Source organism: Didymella exigua, assembly GCF_010094145.1.
Source record: "Didymella exigua CBS 183.55 unplaced genomic scaffold M421scaffold_8, whole genome shotgun sequence".
NCBI classification, from domain to species: Eukaryota; Fungi; Ascomycota; class Dothideomycetes; order Pleosporales; family Didymellaceae; genus Didymella; species Didymella exigua.
In genome coordinates this window covers 414,317-432,981 of record NW_022984782.1, presented here as the reverse complement: position 1 = coordinate 432,981, position 18,665 = coordinate 414,317, and the positions used below count along the sequence as shown (strand labels likewise).

Below are 18,665 nucleotides of genomic sequence, written 5' to 3'. Positions count from 1 at the left end.
TCGATAGCCCGTCGCGTCCACCGGGAGACGACACGCGATTGCTTGATAGCGTTTTCGCAAACGCCGCAATTGGCCTCTCAGATGCTCAGGTCCACAGAAGAGGGGTCACCGGTTGGTGGAGTCCAAACTGGAAATGATGATGGCACCCTTTGTGAAGACTTTTGTGCACGCAGTTTGCTGGTGGATTGGGAACGCCCGTGTTCTCGAACGACCCTTTGTAAGTTCAGCTGCTATGGCGACAGCCTCCACCGACAGCCCCGAACCCATGTCAGGAAAACAATCGTTTGGTAGCGGAAATCACAAGTTGTGCGCTGTCAAGCTTAATCCATGAGAGAAAGGCCGCAAACGAGGCGTACAGGAACAGCAAACTGGGAAATCCGATCATCGAGCCCAGCCTCGTAGAACATGACGTTGAAGGGGTTGCGGCATCGCGATGCCTATCCGCAGCTCGATCTCGAGCATGCACTAAGAGGCAGTTCTGCCACCGCGCGGAGCTCGGGCAATCCAGTTTATGCATCCACATGTGGTAAAAAGCTTGTCACATCGAGGAGTTCACGGGCCGCGCAGCACCACCCTTCGCAAAACAGAGGCGCTGCGATGGTACCCTGGACCAACTGGGCGAAATTGAGCCGCCCGCCCTATCAGACCAGGTCCATAGCCTAAAACTGCTTGAGTAGGGAGTGCTCTGGCCACTCACAGCGAATAGCTGGCCTGTTGCTTCGAGGCAGATTCCCTGGCAGGGCGGCCGCCAAGTCAGCCTCCATGCTGCAATGACGACAGAACCTTGCGAGCAGACCACGCTGACGCCGGTTTACTGTGTCAGGACTTGTTACGAGGCTCTAGCAGTGCAATGGGGCGATCCGCGGCTAGGCCTCGCGGTGGTAATAATGGTGTCGGTGCAATGATGGGTCGACGGCCGAAGCGTCTCCATGGGAAACGGTCTCTACGTGACGCAGGTCACGGCTAGAAGGCACTGTGGCTCTGGCGGATGCCCACCAAGCCTCACACGAGGGCGGCCGGAGCAGATACTGCTTGGACGGAGGCCGGTGCAGCAGTTAAGCGGAAAGTTAACTTACGGTTTCACGCATTTTTCAGAGCTTGCCGGCATAATGCTGGTCGACGCAGGATCCGTGCCAGCGTGCGTGCTGTCAAGGTAGCGGACGAGGGAGGGAAGGTGTAGGCGCCTTCACCGTCGGCGGGCTACATGGGAGGTGCACGCCCAGCGAGAGCAGCAATTGAGTTCCTGAACATGGTGTGCCGCAACTATTGCCATGGCATCAATCTGGTGGACACCGCCGTAAACACACGTTCGCGGTCGCCGCAGCTGCACGGCGCTTTGTTAGCTGCAGCAGTAGCATTGTCGTGCAGCGTGATCGTGATGGCGTTCCCAGGCAGCGTCAATGAAACGCAGCGGATCAGCAAGCGCTCGCAGCACACTGCATTACCGGAAGAGCAAACTGCCCCATCCTCGTCCCGCTGCTGCCAGGGCCGTGTGCAGGCAGGCCTGTTAGTGGTGAGGGGCTCCGTGCAGCGCTTATGCCTCGCCAACGCGCGCATTGGCCGCCGTGCTGGACCACCTCCACTGCAGCTTGGTCGTTGCTGTGGAAGCGTGGGCTCGGCAACCTCAAATCCAGCTGGGTGACCTCTGCCCTGCTTCTCTTTTCTTCACCCTTCTCGCACCCAAGAAGGCCATTCTCTCACGCTCCGCTGGCACAGGCTCTGGTGAACATTGATAGCAGAAGCAAGAAGACGGTCACTGCGTTGGGATATCCTGCTGGGACGCCGCTGCCAGCTCCTCGTCCACTCGCCGCTACCGACCCGCCTACTGCGTGCCTCCATGTCCGCCTAGCCCACCGCAACCTGCGAACCCAGCATCACTGTCTCTACTAGCGTCGAGCTGCGAGGCTGTTTACCGCGAGCATCCTCAGAGTGGAATTCGCTTTCCAGTCTTATATGCTTATCGGCTCGCCGCCAGCCGCCAGTCCTACACCCGTCCTTGCCATCCAGTGAACACAGAGACCGCCCGCAGCACCTCCGCCCGCCGCCATGGAGATGTCGTCGCCACTGGCTGCAATGCACCCGCCGGCTGCCATTCCCGGTCCGTGGGGCTACCGCCGTGACCTGCCGCCCTCGAAGCCATTGTTTGGAGCTCACACGCTGGGGTCAAAGAACTTCAACTTCCGCGACATGAGCATGCGGAAGGGAGACGTGAGCAGCGCTGGCTACTTTGGCATCCAGCCAATGAGGGGGTCGTCGCCCACCGCCAGCTTGGCCGCCGACATGTCGTCGAACCTGCACGTCGACCAGAGGTACGGCCCGCCCTTGCATAGGAGATCCTTCCATTGTCCGCTCACTAACCTCTTTGTTAGCCCCCAGCTTGTCACGCCCCGTCGCTCGCTATTCACGTCGAATCTCTTTCAGCAAATTGACGCCCAGGGTAAGTCAGGCTGTGCATTGTCCTGCACGCACACACATGTTAACCCCCGTGGCAGCAGCAGAAGGCGTAACCACCCCTCCAGTCAGATGGGAAGGTGTCACCACACCGCCCATTCCCGACTCCTCGCCTAGCTTTGTCCCCGACTCGATGGACATCTCGCCGCTCCCGCACAAGGCCCCCTACAACAGCTACGTCACACTGCCATCGCCGTCCCCGGAGGTGATGCCCAGCAACGGAGACGACATGCTCTCTCCCTGCGAGCTGCCACAACTGCCCTGCAACGGGCTCGACATTCCACGACCCTCCTCAGCGGCTGAGTATGTCTGCCAATCAAAGGCCCACTCTGAACCTTCACTGACGCGCCACAGCCGCAAGAAGTCCATCCTCCTTCGACCGTCTCTCTCGCGCACGAAGAACTTTTCTACTAACACTGTCTCCTTCAAGCAGCAGGAGCAGCAACCGTGTCCGCCTTTCAGGTTTGGCGCCGGCTGCGACCGCGACAGCTTTGGCAACATTGGCTACACATCTTCACCAAGCCTTGACGAGTGCTTCGCCCCCTCACCACCCCAGGAACGTCGTCCGTACTCTAACGGATCACTGTTCGCGCCTGGCAAGGCCAAGCCTTTCCCCTTCAGCTCGAGTATCCACTCTCGCAACAATGGCTCACCCCTTGCTGCCATAAGGAAACAAAATGTCGCCCACTCTCGCCCTCGACCCAGTAAGATGAGGAGATCGCTTAGCATGTTTGAGCATCCTGGCGACGTGATGAATGCAAAGCAAGATGGTGATGAGTCTGACTCACCCAGTGGCCTATCGTCTGTGATGGATACAGAGGACTATCCGTCCCTCAAGCTGCCTCACTTCACGCCCTCTGAGCCCGAGAGCCTTCCCCGCATCACCCATGAGACCCTCGTTCAAGTGCTTGACGGTACCTACGATCACATGTATGATGAGAAGGCCATCATTGACTGCCGCTTCGAGTACGAGTACAATGGCGGACACATCGAAGGTGCTTTGAACTTCTGTGACAAGGAGCAGCTGGCTGAGCGTCTCTTCTCTGCCCCCACCACTAACAACACCCTCCTCATCCTTCACTGTGAATACTCTGCGCATCGCGCTCCTCTTATGTAAGCCTACTCTTGTCACACCGTCGTGTCCCTCCTACTAACAATCACAGGGCGAAGTTCGTGCGCTCGCAAGACCGCATGGAGAACGCGCATCGCTACCCTGCATTGCACTACCCCGAGGTCTACATTCTTGACGGTGGTTATAGCTCCTTCTACCACAACAACTCGACTCGCTGCGAACCTCAGAACTATCTCAGGATGGACGCTAAGGAGCACGAGCAGTCTTGCGAACGGGGCCTGAACAAGCTTCGACAACGCTCGAAGCTCAATCGGGCCCATACCTTTGCAATTGGCCAACACTCTTGCCAGATGGAAGACAGCCCAACGGCTCTCAGCAGGTCAAAGAGTGGCGGCAATATCTTCATGCTTGGCGACGACTCATTGAACGTTGGACGAATAGGCGCTTCGCGTCGCATGGCCTCCTACTGAGCCAGCGCGGAGCCGACGACTTCTACACGATCCCATAATTCACAGCGAACCGGACACGGCGTTTCCTTACTTGCTGCTTCGGTATTCCACAGCACCGGCGTTCCATCATTTACTCATTTCCATCTCGAGGCGTTCTAGCGATTTGCCATTTGGCCCCTTCTGTGCATCAATTTGGACTTCTGGACGGCGGGAACAACATCGACTGCGAGCAGTCTGCGCCTACACGTTTGGGCTTGCGCCACTCCCGTTGCTTCTGCATCTTATACCCCATGTCGCGTGCCGCGGGCTCGGACATACTCTTTTTTACGGCAGCACTAGACCACTGCCTTGCAGTCTCATTCATTTCCTTTGTCACAACCATCCTCACACGGATCTTTCATGGCCCCGCGGAGAAGATGAGACATCGCTCCAACGACAAGAATCTCAGAAACATCACGCAACTAAATACAATCAGGCCTACGTGCCTTGATACACATCATCAGCCCGACATTCTCTCCTATCGTCAGCTGATCTTCTTACATTCTTCGACACCTTCTCCACACCAGATTGGCTCCACTTGATCGGATTGAAAACACACCGACATTGATTGCACTTGGCGCGACTTGAGGGGTAGTTTCTTCGCTCCGCCTACGGGCTCTTGTTCCATACGAGTGTACTTATCCATACGTCTTTTGTTCTCTCCAGGCTAGGGTTGATGGTGGAGCCTGAGATTGAGACTTGAGGAGGTGAAAGGTCCTTCCTCGTAATGCGGCAGAGAGACGGCAGTGGCTTGAAAAATCTGCATGTAAACACTAGGGAAATGAAACAGTACCTTACATACGTTGTGCGGTGCGCCTACTGTGACACGAACATGCCCATGCTTCCGCTGTCAATACTGTCGTGAGACTTGACAGGTCAAGCAGACATTGAACTGCAAGCCAATCGGGCGCGACGCGTCAAAGTCGCGCTAGCTCCTGCCCCACGCCCCACGTTGCCTGCGTCCTGCATCTGACGTGCAGCACGCTGCAGCTTGTCAGACAGGACCACGAACTCGAACCAGCCCCACGCATGAAACTTGTGGTGCCTGGCCCAACGTCCCCTGTAACCTGTGCACAAAACCGCGAACTCTCTCGCGGCCCTGCTCTCACTGTACCCAACTCCTGCACCCCTAACGGTCGCGCGCAGCCTCGGTGTCGCACGACCATGGACATCGACGACCTTCTCGCCGAAGTCGCGGTCGACGCGACGTCCCTCGAGACGCGGGATCTGCAGGAGCTCACCCGCGCGTGGGTTGCGGAGCGGTCGGCGCCGGAGATTCTCACCTGGCCAGCGGAGCTTATGGAGAGGGTGCTGGACAGGATTGGTCGGCAGGTATGTTGCGTTTCACAAATGCGTGGGAGACAAGGCGCAGGTGTGTACAGCAGCACGGAAAGGGCTAATGGCGTAGGCAGATTGAGCTTGTGGAGGAGCAGACGGGGAGTCTGGATCCGCGGACCAACTTCAGACTCATTATTGTGCAGACGGAACTCGAGCGGTTCAAGTTCCTGGTCCGCAGCTTCCTGCGCGCGAGGCTGAACAAGGTGGGCCTCCCTTCTTTGCAAGATCTATGTGCTGCGCTGATGTACTCGCTAGATCGACCAACACCCCCTCCATGTCCAGGCACAGCACACCGCGTCCCTCGATACTGTGCAGTCGTTGCTGTCCCCGAGTGAGCTGCAGTACCTCACGTCCCATCAGGCGCTCCTCTCGCAACACTACTCGGCCTCCTTCCTCTCGCAGTTCCCAGCGAGTCTGCAGAGACTGGACGATACAACGGGTGGCATCAGCATGGTGGACAAGCCGGATGAAGACAAGGCCGTCTTCGTGCGAGCGCTGCGAGACATCGGGACGGTGTTTGTAGAGGGAACAGATCGCCGACTCGAGGTCAAGAGAGGCGATGTCTGGGCTGTGCGGTGGAGCGCGGTGAGGAAGTGGGCTGTTGGGTGCGGGACCGGTGACGTAGAGCTCATCTGACAAGTAGGTAGATGGTGCTGCGAGTCAGGCGTGCTGTGTTGACACCGTTGCGGTGTTGCGAAAGAGCGGTCACGACGGTGCGATGCGATGCGGATGCGCGCCCAAACAATGAGGCTGTCGCGTGCACAGAGCACCAGTGACGCTTTTGCGGAGGCCCGGCGGCACAGACCTTGCACGTCAAATGCCGCGCATCGGATGTTATTATGCAGAGATGGTCATGGTCATGTGGTGACATTCCACTATGGAGCGAAAAGAAGAGTCCAGCCTTTTCAACGCCGCGAAGACAACTATGGGCACCCCTGCTTGTCGTGTCGGCAGATCATCCGTGTGCTTCTGCGATCAATGGCCCTGGATCCATGACAGCATCTCCCCGAAGACCTGCGACTGCTCGTGCTTGATCTTGGCGTCGTCGTAATCTCCGTACACCGCGAAACCGTGCGGCACGCCGTCGTAGACCTTGACTTCGTGCTCGACTTTGTTGGCTTCCATTGCGCGCCGGCCTGGGGTGAGCACATCATCTTCGGGGAACAGAGGGTCGTCTTTGACCGCTGCGATGTAGACGGGTGACCGCACAGCTTCGAGGTCGCCTCTCGACACCATGGTGCCGTGGGCGACGGCGCCGGCCTTCAGCACGGGTGCTTTCTTGACGGTGCCCTGCTCCTCGTCTCCAGTGGCTGCCTGGCCCCATGCGACCGTGTCTGGGAGCTCGCCGGCCAGCATGAGGATGTACTTGGCGCCGAAGCAGTATCCCACGCCGTACACGCCGCCGCCGTTGGCGAGGGCGTCTGCGAACTCCTCCTTGGCGCCCTCGACGACCTTGTGCAGGGCTGGCAGGACTTTCTCAGGGGTGTGCTTGGCAAGCCACATGTCGATTGTGAATGCTTTGACGCCCTCGGCCAGCTTCAGCTTGACCGTGTCGAGCCATGATGTCGTCTCGTTGACTTGCTCCATGGTGACTGTGCTCGTGGCCGGCTCGCCATCGAACTGATCCGGCATGACGACCAGGTACCCCTCGGCAGCATATTTATCAGCCTGCAGCTGATTGTTTGTAGACCGGACGCCCGTGCCGCCTGTGAGCAGGAGCAGCAGCTTCGACGGTGCGTGGGGGTAGTCGGAGGGCTTCGTTATGTAGCACTCGACGCCGCCAAGTTTCGTCAGCTCGCCCGTGGGTACTTCGCCCGCCGGCGTCGGTCGGTCGGTGGTGCAGTGTTCGCCCATGGTCGGGCCTGTCTGCGCAGGTGTGTCGCCCGGGAACACGCTCTGGCTGGCTGCAACCTGCTCCGTATGGCCTGCAGACTGCTCGGGGGCGTTCTCCTGCGTGTCGCTCTCGGGCGCTCGTGTCGCCATGTCGTTGTCAGCCATGGTGTTGTTGGGTGGAGTCGACCTGGCCGGATGGCTGGCAGCTGTCGAGCGTCCCGCAGCCGATTCCGTGCCTATGCGTCAAGGGCGTCGGGGTCCGTTAGCGCAGGCGGCAGGCGGGGCTCTCTGCACTCAACGCGTGGAGACGCGAGACGCGTCCAAACTTCCATCGCTTGCGCCGCCACCTCGACGCAACAGCACCGTCACGTCACCGCCTGAAGCGTGCAGCATCCAATATGGCAGAACAGGCGATCACACAGGGCGCGATCAGGTAGGACACATGCTCAAGACGTGCACTGACTGTTACTAATCGTGAGCAGGAGCATCTTCGAGCCCAGCGGTTGCTTCGTCGAGCACCCTGTCCTGCAATGCGTGCAGATCAAGACCATGGAGCCCAAGGCGGGCGATGCGAACCCAGTGCAACGCTTCCGTGTTGTGCTGAGCGACGTCCGCAACTTCATTCAGACAATGATCGCCACCAGTAGGCACATGCGACTCGTTGCTGAAGGCAAGCTGATTGTGTGTAGCTGCGAACGAGATCGTCACATCCGGCAAGCTCAAGAAGGGTTCGATAGTCAGGCTGCTGAAGTACAACCCTCAGCAGGTCAAGGACAAGAAGTGCGTCGAAGAGCCACCCTTGGTACGACCGAACTAACGTGCAAGCAGCATCCTGATCATCATGGAGCTTGACGTCCTCTCAGAGTACGGCGAACTCGACAAGATCGGCCAGCCCGAGGCACTCGACATGAAGCTCAAGCAGGAGCAGCCTGCTTCCATCTCAGGCAACAACTTCTACGGCAACAAGCCTGCGCCCGTGCCTGCGCCCCAGCAGCAGCAGAGGTCGCTTCCTGTCCACCAGAGCAACCCGAGCACATCCACACACCCACACCTCTATCCAATCGAGTCTCTCTCGCCGTACGCGCACAAGTGGACCATCCGCGCTCGATGCACACACAAGGGCGAGATGAAGGAGTGGCACAATGCAAAGGGCACCGGCAAGCTTTTCAGTGTGAACCTGCTGGACGACACTGGCGAGATCCGCGCGACCGCATTCACCGAGGTTGCTGAAAGGCTCTACCCGATCTTTGAGGAGGGCGTCGTGTACTACATCTCCGCCCCTTGCCGAGTCACACTTGCAAAGAAGCAGTTCTCCAACCTGCCCAACGATTACGAGCTGCAGTTTGAGCGCGACACCGAAGTTGAGAAGGCAGAGGACCAGGACAACAAGCCCCAGATCCGCTTCAACTTCACCAAGATCGGTGATCTGAACTCTGTGGAGAAGGACACCACCATCGACACAATCGGTGTGCTCAAGGAGGTTGGCGAGGTGTCTACCATCACATCGAAGAACACCAACAAGGACTTTTCCAAGCGAGAACTGACCCTCGCCGATGACAGTCAAACATCGGTGCGGCTCACCATCTGGGGCAAGACAGCAGAGAGCTTCGAGGCGCCACTCGAGTCGATCGTGGCCTTTAAAGGCGTCAAGGTTAGTGACTTTGGCGGTCGAAGTCTGAGTCTTCTCAGCTCTGGGTCCATGATGCTCGATCCCGATATCGACGAGGCACACAAGCTGAGGGGGTGGTTCAATGCTGTCGGCCAAAACGCGACATTCTCTACTCACCAGAACCTGTCATCAACCTCTGGTGGTCAGAAGAACGACGCCAAGCTCATCTCCCAAATCGTCGAGGAGGAGTCGTACCTTGGGGATCAGCCTGCTTACCTGAGCTTAAAGGCTTCAGTTGTCTATGTCAAGAACACAACTTTTGCATACCCTGCGTGCTCTACACCTGGCTGCAACAAGAAGGTAATCGAGGAGAACCCCGGATCATGGTGGTGCGAGAAGTGCCAGGCTTCGTTCCCCGAGCCACAGTACCGCTACGTGCTCAGCATCAATGTTGCAGACCACACTGGCACTCTCTGGTTGAGCTGCTTCGATGAGGCTGGACAGATGATTGTCGGCATGTCTGCCAACGAAGCGATGAAGATCAAGGAAGCAGACGAGGAGAGCAACACCACAGCGAACCTCATGAACATCATGCAGGACGCGACCTGCAAGACCTTCAACTTTAGAGTGCGGGCAAAGATGGAGACATACCAGGATCAGCCCAAGTAAGCACAAGGTGAAGTCTGTGTGCGACAGCTGCTAACACACTCATAGGCCTCGCTACCAGGTGTTGAACATCTATCCGCTGAACTACGCCCAAGAGGCCAACAGGCTTGCAGCGCTCATCAAACAGTACGACATTGACGACAACAGCAACAGTCTGTTCGTGAGCTAGATGATGTAGCAAATCTGTATTACAGAGTAATGGGTTTGTATGCTCGCTGGTTGCGCACTTGTCGAGTCAAAGTATAGCATGTAGAGCGATATCCAGACAATGTCAAGCATGTGGAGGCGTCTCTTGCACCAGCCTTGCCTTCAGCTCCTGTGGTTAACTCAAGCTTCGACGTCGACGATCTGCCCCACCTCGAGAAGTCCAGAAGTGCACTTTGCCCCACTCACGTCATTACCAATCATTCCGAACTGCCTCGGAACAGCAGCTACGTCAGGCTTAGAGCTGATTCACTTTTGACAGCTCGTGCTTGTTAAAGCTTGACAGTCTTTCTCTTCTCTCGAGTGTGTTGATTAAGTCCTACCAATTTCAGTCGACTCCACGGAACGAACCAGCGAGATGAGCGACACAATGAAGGCTATAGGTCCGTATAGTCGTGAGTGAGCAACGCGCACAGAAATCTTCTGACACACTCCAGATATCAAGAACGGCAAGGGCCCGGTTGATGCCCTCCACATTGCAGATGTCCCTAAGCCCAAGCTCGGAGAGTCGCAAGCGCTCGTCAAGATCAAGGCATTCGGCCTGAACCGCATGGACCTCCTCCAGCGCGAGGGCAGATACCCCGTCCCACCTGGCGCCTCCAAGATCCTCGGTGTCGAGTTCTCCGGCACAATCGCCGAGCTGAGCGCAGAAGGAGGCGGAAAGGAGAATTTCAAGGAGGGCGATGAGGTCTTCGGCCTCGCATACGGCGGCGCATACGCAGAGTATATCGCCGTCTCCACACACATGCTGGTCAGGAAGCCAAAGGAACTGACCTGGGAGCAGTGCGCCGGCATTCCAGAGGTACATCCACACTACCCACAAGCCTGTTCCCTTTACTAACACGGCCGCAGACATGGATCACAGCAACCCAGGCCATGTACCTCGTGGGCGCCTACCGCGCGGGGAAATCCATCCTCTGGCACGCCGCAGCCTCCAGCGTCTCCATCGCGGGGATCCAGCTCTCCAACGCCGACGGCGCATCCGCCGTCTACGCCACCGCACGTCAAGACGCAAAGTGCGACTTCGCGGTGAAAGAACTCGGCGCAACCGCCGCCTTCAACACGACGACGCAAGACTGGGCGGCCGAGGTGCTCAAAGCAACAGACGGGCGGGGTGTCGACATAATCGTCGACTTCATTGGGGCCGCGTACTTCCAGGCGAATCTCAAAGCGATCGCGAAGGACGGCGTGATCGTGAACCTCGGCTTCATGGGCGGCACCGTGGTCCCCGACGGAACCGATATCAGCGCGTTCATCATGAAGCGGTGCACGTTTGTGGGCAGCAGTCTGCGCAGCCGAGACGAGGCGTATCAGGGCAAGCTACGGGATCAGCTGGTTGAGCATGCGCTGCCCAAGTTCAAGGATGGCACTTTCAAGTTGTTTGTCGAGAAGGTGTTGCCGTGGGAGAGCATTCAGGATGCGCATCGGCTGCTGGAGGAGAATAAGACCAAGGGCAAGGTCATTTGCACCATCTCATAGAGCATTGGAGGCCATTACGAAAGAAGAATGACTGCAGTATGAAAACAATCTACAGATAGGCTCTCACCGGCAAAAGCAAAGCAACCTTCCAGCAATCGCAACTTGCCTAACAGCGAACTCACCACCCCGAACGCGACTGCCACAACACAACCACGCAACCTAACCTGACTTCTCCAAGCTACAACTTCAAGAAGATGTTTTCGCAGAGCAACAAAAGACTCGAATGAAGGCATCAATTTGGTCAAAAAGCGACGTTGGCAGGATTCGAACCTACGCTCCCGAAGGAACAAGATTTCTAGTCTTGCGCGATAACCACTCCGCCACAACGCCGGGAAATCAAGCTGGTTAGTGCTGTGATCTTATAGGAAAACGCTACAATATAATTTATCTATACTTGTTATATGACTTCTGTATCAGATCGATTGAGCTCCCGCTCACACAATCTCTCCTCTTGAGAATCTACAAACACAGTCTCTGTGTATTGGTGTGTTCTTTGGAGGTGTAATGTTTCTGTTTGATGATAGTGATGTTCGGGGCTTTGCTGCTTTCTGAAACGTGTAGACTGTCTAAGCATGCGGCTATTCTATCGCCCGTCCCATCCCATCCCCAACTATCCTATGATCTATCCCGTACGGGCGTGCAGGACTCAAGCATCGACGGTCGGGGAAACATGGGATGTGGGAAGGCGGGGGCAATCACACCTGATTGGATACCGAGAAACATCTACTACGGTGTCAGGCATAAGTACCGTAGAACCTCAGTTATGTCGACGGATTCAGCCTACACTAACTATGTAACCATGTGGCTCAGATCACATGATATCCTATTGTAGCAGGCACTGCCCGGTGGGCAAGTGCACTTACCTGAGAGCTGAGAGCTGAGAGCTTGAACATCACAACACGACAACAGATAGCAATACACTCGTTGATCACAGTCTTCGACCGACACTGCTCACGCAGTTACAAACTACCATTAGTATAGGCTGAATCCGACACAACTGAGACCGCACGCCTTCTCGTGGCTGCCTTGTAGTGGCTGAGGTATCAATTGCCTACCAATCACCCGTCAGCGGCACCGTGCTTTACACCGATCACAGAATTTCTGTGCGTCGAAATCCGCGATGGAAAGTCGCGCTTAATTCCGCTTCGGCGAATCCTCTCTGATATGAGGAGATATAATGCCATGCTGCCCACAAGAATCGGCTCGATACAAGTCGTTCCTTCATCGCACATCAGGTTCGTCTTCGAAGACACAACGTCTTCTATCACAGATACAAACCCTTGACGATCTGTATATTCATCAATCAGGGGTAAAAAACCTAGCGAATTGAGGGCTTGACGCATCTCGTTCCTGCATCACAAGACGGACTCTTTGGGTGCACTATCGTAGAATGGGTAAGTTTTTGCATGTAAACCGTTATGCAAGATTATCACTGATTTTCAATCAATCAGCTTCATCTAATTCAACATCGCAAGCATCCGTATACGACACATCATGGTCAAAGGAGGCGCTCTTTGCCCTCTTGAGTGTACTTCTGGTTGTACTCGTTCCATCTATAGGCTTCTTGATTAGGTATTGTTTCTCCAAAAGACACCGCCCACTGAGATATGAGCCAGAGCACGGAGGTACGCACAGCTCCTCGCTTGTGTTGCGAGGCTGACGAGAAGATCAGTATGCTTTGATGGTACCAGTACTGAACGACGCACCACAAGACGAGGCCGAATATTGAAGGATAGGACAGATGGACAGAGAACGATTGTACTTGTTCTTTGAGCAAGAAGTTTCGCGTACAATTTGGAGACGATGAGGCTTCTACTGGACATAGGCACATGTTATTCTCACCGACAATCAAGACCAGTCCTCCGCAGTCCCCGAACCTCTAATCAACTAAAGAGTATAATATAAGCTTGTCGATAGCGTTTAGGGACTACTTAGATTAGAGTAAAAGGTAGAATAAAAGTAAAGCCTTTATGCTTGGGAACAGAGAGTTAAGATGCATTAAAGTTCTGCGTTGGAGCCTTCTCCTGGCGATGGCAAGAGCCATGCTAGTCATCGTCTGCGATACCGGCAGCTTTGATCCAGCACACGTACATGGCTTTGTCGAATGAGAATTTCTGAGATCCTGAGGAGGTAGCCGCAAGTGAATGTTCGTACCGTGACTGGGGATCATTCGAACTCTCGGCACTACATTTGGCATCGACCCGTGAGGGCGATCAGAGGCAGAAGTGAGGATCATGGATCGTGGCATCGGTTGGGTTTGAGATACAGAACGTGACAGATGTCGGGAGATGACGCACCAGGTGGTATTGTGAAGGGTTTCAATCTAGTGGCCGAACGCGTGACGCGAGCATATCCTTGTACTCCGAGTATTGGCAGCATCTCGAGCGAGAAGCACACCAACATAGCAAGTCAAGATGCTTCTTTGCATCGATTTACCAAATCTAGCGTTGACGTAACTTACTTCTAGTTACAACACAACATAGGTTCATGATCGGTCCCGCTGTAATTTTACAGAACACTGAAGCATAAGATCAAGTTCGGAAGACAGGATATGGACCGAGAGTCCCCAATTACTTTGTAACCCGAACCAGACGGGATCGTCTGACTGAACTTCGAGGAAAGAGGGACATCCAGTCTGAAGATATATCCTTTGTGGGCAGGATAAACATTGTAGGCAGTCTATTGGCTTTGGAAAATCGATGATCGCGAAGATAAGTGCTTGACGCCTCCTGACACCTGTGCAGACAGATGTGGGTATAGTGGGCCAGTAGCCCAGGAGGGACATATGACATGTCCCTCTCCCTTTCAAGATGAAACCTTTTTGTACAGACAAGCAATAAAAATCATCGGGGCTACTCAGCTCTTAGACAAGGATGGCACAAATTGCGAACGTGGTGAGCCTTTGTACTTCTGACATCGGGTCATAGTAGTTTGAACCTTCTCCTTAAATCACGAATGACAGTTCTACTCCGAGAGAGCGACACAGTCATAACTTAGTGCATGTATACTTTCAGGTGAGCAGAGAGCACATGGATTCGAAGCTGATTCGTTTGGTGAAGTAAGAAACAGAGCTGCATGTCGGTGAGTATATCCAGACAGCTAGACGCTTATCTTGCAGACATATTCGAAAGAAACAAATCCTAGGGCTTTGTGTCGGGTTCTGAAACACTCAAGACTCACAACATCGATATTGCTAGCGTGGGCTCAGGTCCTTCACGTTGATAGTTTCCACAAAAACTACGAAGACAAGGAGGTATTTACAGCAAAGAAGCAAGCAAGCTGCCGGCATATATAAATTGCAGACGAGGCGGTAAAAACAGTGTGAATTTGAGCAGCCCTCCCGAATCAAACACGGGTCCTTTCGACTTCGAATTGTAGGCCATTTCCAGAGGCCTATCAGCGTTTCAAGTCCGCCAGGGCCGACATTCGAGCAACGTCCGATAGATTTGCAGAGCAGAAAAGCAGAAAGCCACTCAACATGCACGTCGCCGAACAAGAGAAGCGGGACAAATTCCTGCCGACGCTTATATGTACACGATCTTGGAACATACCAAATTGGTGAAATCTGCTCGGGCGAGCGCATGGCCAGTGCCGCGGTGATTCTTAGGTACGGCCGAAGCCTCAACGGAACATAATGCCTTCGAGAGTCAGTTTGAGAGGACCGGCGCATATACTGAGACGCCTGCTGTTTTAAACCCATGGGGGAGCTGTAGCTAGGAGAGGAGAGACTGCATGGCAAGCAAGACGCTTTTGAACTTGCTGTTGCCACGCAACACGGTGGGAAAGATCCTTGCAGGAAGACATGAGAAAACCCTCGGTGCCTTTCCAGATCGGCCGACAGAGAAAGACATTTTTGTCTTGGATGCCTCATCCCGAGGGAAAGCACATACACAGGGAAGCAATCGATCTTCGGACCCAGCGACCATAAAAGTGGCCGCGCTTTCTTTCGGACGAAGCAGAGACTATGCATTTCTAGAATATCGCTTTTGGGCATTCCGGGGTCAAACCTTTGATAGAGAGATGAAGACCAAGTGTGCTTGACGTGCTCTTGTACCGTCAGTTTGCACGTGATACACCCGGGTAGCATGGATTCGAAGTATGTTCTTGTTCCTACACGATGTACATACACACTCCCGTCCCTGGAACACCGCCTAAATGCTGTACAAGAACGCGAAAAGTATGTCATAATCATATGTGCGTGCGTGAGCGAGCTTAGCTCACTTTGTTCCCACCGCCGCACCAGCACCGTCCATCGCCCTCTTTCTCAACGTGTACGACAACATCCATATTTCTGCCCTTCAAGAACTGAACTGTACGCTCGCGCACATCTTCAAGATCTGCGGCGTACGCGGCAATTATGTGGATGACGCCGAGGATCCTTTGCTTGCCGGAGCCGTGACTGTGGTCGTGATCGTGGCCGTGTGCATGCGCATGGCCGTTCGAGTGCGAGTGTGAGTGCGAGTGGCCGTGGTCATGGTCATGTCCGGAATGCTTGTGCTTGTGCCCGTCTGCGTGATCGTGGTCGTGGTCGTGGTCATGGTCATGGCCGCCATCACAGCCATCATGCTGATGCTCCTTTGCATGAGATTCTGCGTGTGCCGCGCCCTCATCTTCCAACCAGAACTTTGGCACTGTGTAGCCAACGACGCCGCGGAGCGAACTAAGCTCCTGCAGGGTGTTGCGCACGCCGTACTCCGCGTCAGTCGGTAGAGACAGCATCAAGCGCATTCCAGCGCTCTTGACGAGCGGAATTGCAGACAAGAAGATCAGGATGGCGATGATGCATGACGCGATCGGATCCCAGCCGGACCAGCCGTAGTACTTGGTTAGCAACGTAGAGATGATCACGGCGACGGAGCCGAGTGCATCGGCAAGGATGTGCAAGAAGATTCCCTGCATATTCTCGTTATCGTGGGAATGGCCGTGGCCATGGTCATGGTCCCCGTGATCGTGCGAATGTCCATGACCGTGATGTGCGTGGCCAAAAGCGGTGAGGCCCACGATGTTGACGAGGAAGCCGAGAACACTGACAATCAGGAGTTCGTTGAGTCGTTGCAGTTCATGGCCCTCCCACAAACGCTCGAATGCGTCAAAGATGATCTCTACGCTGACAAGCCTGGCAATACGTTAGCGAGAGTTGCGAATTACAGTCTAGAAGCGACTTACAGAAGAAAGACTCCGTTGGCAAAACCAGACAAGGTGTCGATCTTGCCGTACCCGTACGGGAAGCGTGCGTTGGGGCGCCATTTACTCATAACTGCGGCTGCCAGACCGACAGCAAGACCAGCGCAATCGAAGAGCATGTGGATACTGTCGGTGAGCAGACCCAAGGAGCCAGTGACAAATCCATAAAAGAATTGCACAACCATGAAGCTGAGATTGAGAACGCCAAAGTACGCAATTCGGCGCGAATCCCTTTCGATCATGATGCTGTGAATGACTGAGCCGGGTGTCGTTCGTGCGATGAGGAATGTCGAGATTCTGGAGGGATTCGCGTGGAGGTGGTGTTCGTGTTTGTGTTCGTGGGCGTGGCCATGACCAGCATGTGCGTGATCGTGGGCGTGCGAGTGTGCGTGAGTGCGGGTATCCCACGAAACGCCGGACGCGAAAAGTATGTAAGACAAGCCAGTGAATAGCACATGATACCACTCTGGCGCAGTCTGCCACCCTGTGAAGGCAATAACAAGAAGGCCGCCGAGATGCAGTCCGACGTACTTATGGCTGCGTAGAGTTGCGGACTGCGAAAAGAAAACAAGCGCCGTCGCTGATGCTACTGATAATGCCGTGAAAATGATGGTGTGTTGCGAAAGAGACGTGGTTGAAGGAACAAAAATCGAATACAGGAGGGTGATGACCATAAGCCCAACGCCGGATACGCAAGTCAGCAGTGTAGCCTCCCGAGTGCTGATGAGAGGTGAAGACGGTTTGGGCAAGGAGGCTCGCGCAGATTTTTTGCCCATGTACGAGTCTTGAGTCTGGCTCCCTGTAATCAAAGACCAACCAGCGGTTGGTAGAGGTGGTGGAGCCGCGAATATGGAGGTGAACAAAGCACCATATCCGAGCAAGGCACAGGCTGGATGGCCCCAGGCGAACACATCCACGATGGTTCCAATCAGCAGGACTGCAAACGTCGTTCGCCGAGTCCGTAAAGTCCGTTTCATATCGTCCCAATGTGTGTGCTTGCCCGGTCTGTGGTCAGTAGCACCAAGTCCTGCTGCAACTGCAGTAAGAAGCACTAAGGCCGTCTTCGCGCCGCCAATCTGCATGGTAGCAAAGAATGGCAGCAAGATACCAGCGATATTGCCGAAGGTCTGCTTGAGACTGGAGACATCACTCAATGCTGCTGCTATACTCCTGGAGCTCTCCGCCTTCCGGCGATCCAGCGGCTGATCTAAGCTCGATCGAACCCGTCCTATCAGTCCCACGACAAGCAATGTCGCTGATGTAAGGAAGAGGGCATTCAAGAGGTAGGCTTCGTTTGCGGCGGCCTTGGCGGCGACTGCGGGCTCATTCTCGACAAGAGCTTCTGATAGTGTTGCAGGCAGCCTTCGTGCGGCGCTCGGGTATGCTATCGATGCAAGGAGGAATGGGAGGGGGATAAGCAGCGCGGTGAGGGCTTCAGGAAGGACCAGCAACGATCTACGGCGAAGTTAGTACCACGTTCAAGTACGAACATTACATGGCTCTTACGAGGATGGCGGCACCGGTGCAGACTCTTGCACTGGCGAGAACAGGCCATACTTTGCGGCTGCTGCGTTCTTCCTCGGCGTTTGCGGCGAGTCCAAGCCCAGCCTGCCATTTGTCCTACCATTTGCGAAAGACGTCAGGCTGTGCGTGGAGCCGTTCGAATTGGTGTGGGCGTGCGAGTGGGAATGGCTGTGTCCATGGCTGTGGTTGTGCGCATTGTTGTTGTTGTACTCGGCGTACGGTGAACGCACCGCGCCGTACAGCTGCCCGCTCATGTCTGATCGTCGGTGTTGGTGCCCTGACGTAGGCTTGTTCGCTTCCTCTACCGGCGAAAGGGTCTTGCGATTTGGGGAGGCTGCAGAGAAGTAGTGCGACTGCGATTGTGAGCGCCCATGGCCGTGGGCATGCGAGGTGGGCGCGATAGGCAGTGCGTACGTAGACGCCATCTGCTAGCACCGCGTGCGGGAAGCCGTTCTCGCTGTGTCTTCACTCGGTCTCGGTGATGCACGCAAAGGGCAAGGTGGGCCGTCCAGGGGTCGTATCGCTCCAGCCCCAGCAGATGGCAGCGCGGCCAAAGTATATACAGAGGGAAGGAGTATTCGAACAAGTGGGGCGTCGACGACGACAGTAACGTAACGCGCTTTGGAGGCGCCTCTATCTGCGTCGATAGCGGCGCCGCATCCATTTTATTCAGGGGCCAAGTTCACTCTCTTTGACGCGCATCCTACGCGCCTTCCCTATTGGTGCTGCCCAGCAAGCGCACGAACCGGGATATGTATGCAGGGCGGGGATCTAGCGAGGCGAACTCCCCTGCAACGTGATCGCCTGCCTCGTCGTC

At 55.3% G+C, this 18,665-nt stretch overlaps 6 protein-coding genes and 1 non-coding gene across 7 annotated transcripts; 4 read left to right on the top strand and 3 right to left on the bottom strand.

Moving 5' to 3' along the window:
* Positions 1 to 2,046: 2,046 nt before the first annotated feature.
* Positions 2,047 to 3,993, top strand: M421DRAFT_99721 (Rhodanese-like protein; the record flags this gene model as incomplete). The annotated part of the gene is made up of 5 exons (XM_033598787.1): positions 2,047 to 2,309; positions 2,370 to 2,437; positions 2,496 to 2,754; positions 2,806 to 3,564; positions 3,615 to 3,993. 5 exons carry the CDS (start codon positions 2,047 to 2,049, stop codon positions 3,991 to 3,993), a joined length of 1,728 nt encoding a protein of 575 aa, XP_033450628.1.
* Positions 3,994 to 5,175: 1,182 nt separating this feature from the next.
* M421DRAFT_58407 (DNA replication complex GINS protein sld5) lies at positions 5,176 to 5,985 on the top strand (the record flags this gene model as incomplete). Its single annotated transcript, XM_033595598.1, has 3 exons — positions 5,176 to 5,343; positions 5,424 to 5,552; positions 5,605 to 5,985. The coding sequence occupies 3 exons, from the start codon at positions 5,176 to 5,178 to the stop codon at positions 5,983 to 5,985; spliced, it is 678 nt and encodes a 225-aa protein (XP_033450627.1).
* A 339-nt stretch (positions 5,986 to 6,324) lies between these two features.
* On the bottom strand, positions 6,325 to 7,347 carry M421DRAFT_58254 (alpha/beta-hydrolase; the record flags this gene model as incomplete). Its single annotated transcript, XM_033595580.1, has 1 exon — positions 6,325 to 7,347. One exon carries the CDS (start codon positions 7,345 to 7,347, stop codon positions 6,325 to 6,327), a length of 1,023 nt encoding a protein of 340 aa, XP_033450626.1.
* A 233-nt stretch (positions 7,348 to 7,580) lies between these two features.
* Positions 7,581 to 9,626, top strand: M421DRAFT_3451 (replication factor-a protein; the record flags this gene model as incomplete). Its single annotated transcript, XM_033589520.1, has 5 exons — positions 7,581 to 7,615; positions 7,665 to 7,825; positions 7,872 to 7,962; positions 8,011 to 9,456; positions 9,506 to 9,626. 5 exons carry the CDS (start codon positions 7,581 to 7,583, stop codon positions 9,624 to 9,626), a joined length of 1,854 nt encoding a protein of 617 aa, XP_033450625.1.
* A 199-nt stretch (positions 9,627 to 9,825) lies between these two features.
* M421DRAFT_418694 (putative quinone oxidoreductase) lies at positions 9,826 to 11,465 on the top strand. The gene is made up of 3 exons (XM_033591880.1): positions 9,826 to 10,044; positions 10,099 to 10,463; positions 10,514 to 11,465. Exons 1-3 carry the CDS (start codon positions 10,032 to 10,034, stop codon positions 11,138 to 11,140), a joined length of 1,005 nt encoding a protein of 334 aa, XP_033450624.1. The 5' UTR covers positions 9,826 to 10,031; the 3' UTR covers positions 11,141 to 11,465.
* On the bottom strand, positions 11,390 to 11,470 carry M421DRAFT_t40. The gene has a single exon. It is a non-coding gene; the product is annotated as a tRNA-Ser (tRNA).
* Positions 11,471 to 15,136: 3,666 nt separating this feature from the next.
* M421DRAFT_418691 (uncharacterized protein) lies at positions 15,137 to 18,496 on the bottom strand. The gene is made up of 3 exons (XM_033591879.1): positions 17,831 to 18,496; positions 16,307 to 17,779; positions 15,137 to 16,256 (listed from the first exon to the last, which is right to left on the bottom strand). Exons 1-3 carry the CDS (start codon positions 18,271 to 18,273, stop codon positions 15,353 to 15,355), a joined length of 2,820 nt encoding a protein of 939 aa, XP_033450623.1. The 5' UTR covers positions 18,274 to 18,496; the 3' UTR covers positions 15,137 to 15,352.
* Positions 18,497 to 18,665: the final 169 nt, after the last annotated feature.

What these genes read in the sequence shown, in the direction of transcription:
- M421DRAFT_418694 (XM_033591880.1), top strand. An exon ending in AGTGCGCCGGCATTCCAGAG is followed by an intron (nt 10,464 to 10,513) that starts GTACATCCACAC and finishes ACACGGCCGCAG; the next exon opens with ACATGGATCACAGCAACCCA.
- M421DRAFT_418691 (XM_033591879.1), bottom strand. Translation starts at nt 18,273, where the DNA reads ATGGCGTCTACGTACGCACTGCCTATCGCGCCCACCTCGCATGCCCAC. An exon ending in GCACCGGTGCCGCCATCCTC is followed by an intron (nt 17,780 to 17,830) that starts GTAAGAGCCATG and finishes ACTTCGCCGTAG; the next exon opens with ATCGTTGCTGGTCCTTCCTG. An exon ending in GCCAACGGAGTCTTTCTTCT is followed by an intron (nt 16,257 to 16,306) that starts GTAAGTCGCTTC and finishes ACGTATTGCCAG; the next exon opens with GCTTGTCAGCGTAGAGATCA.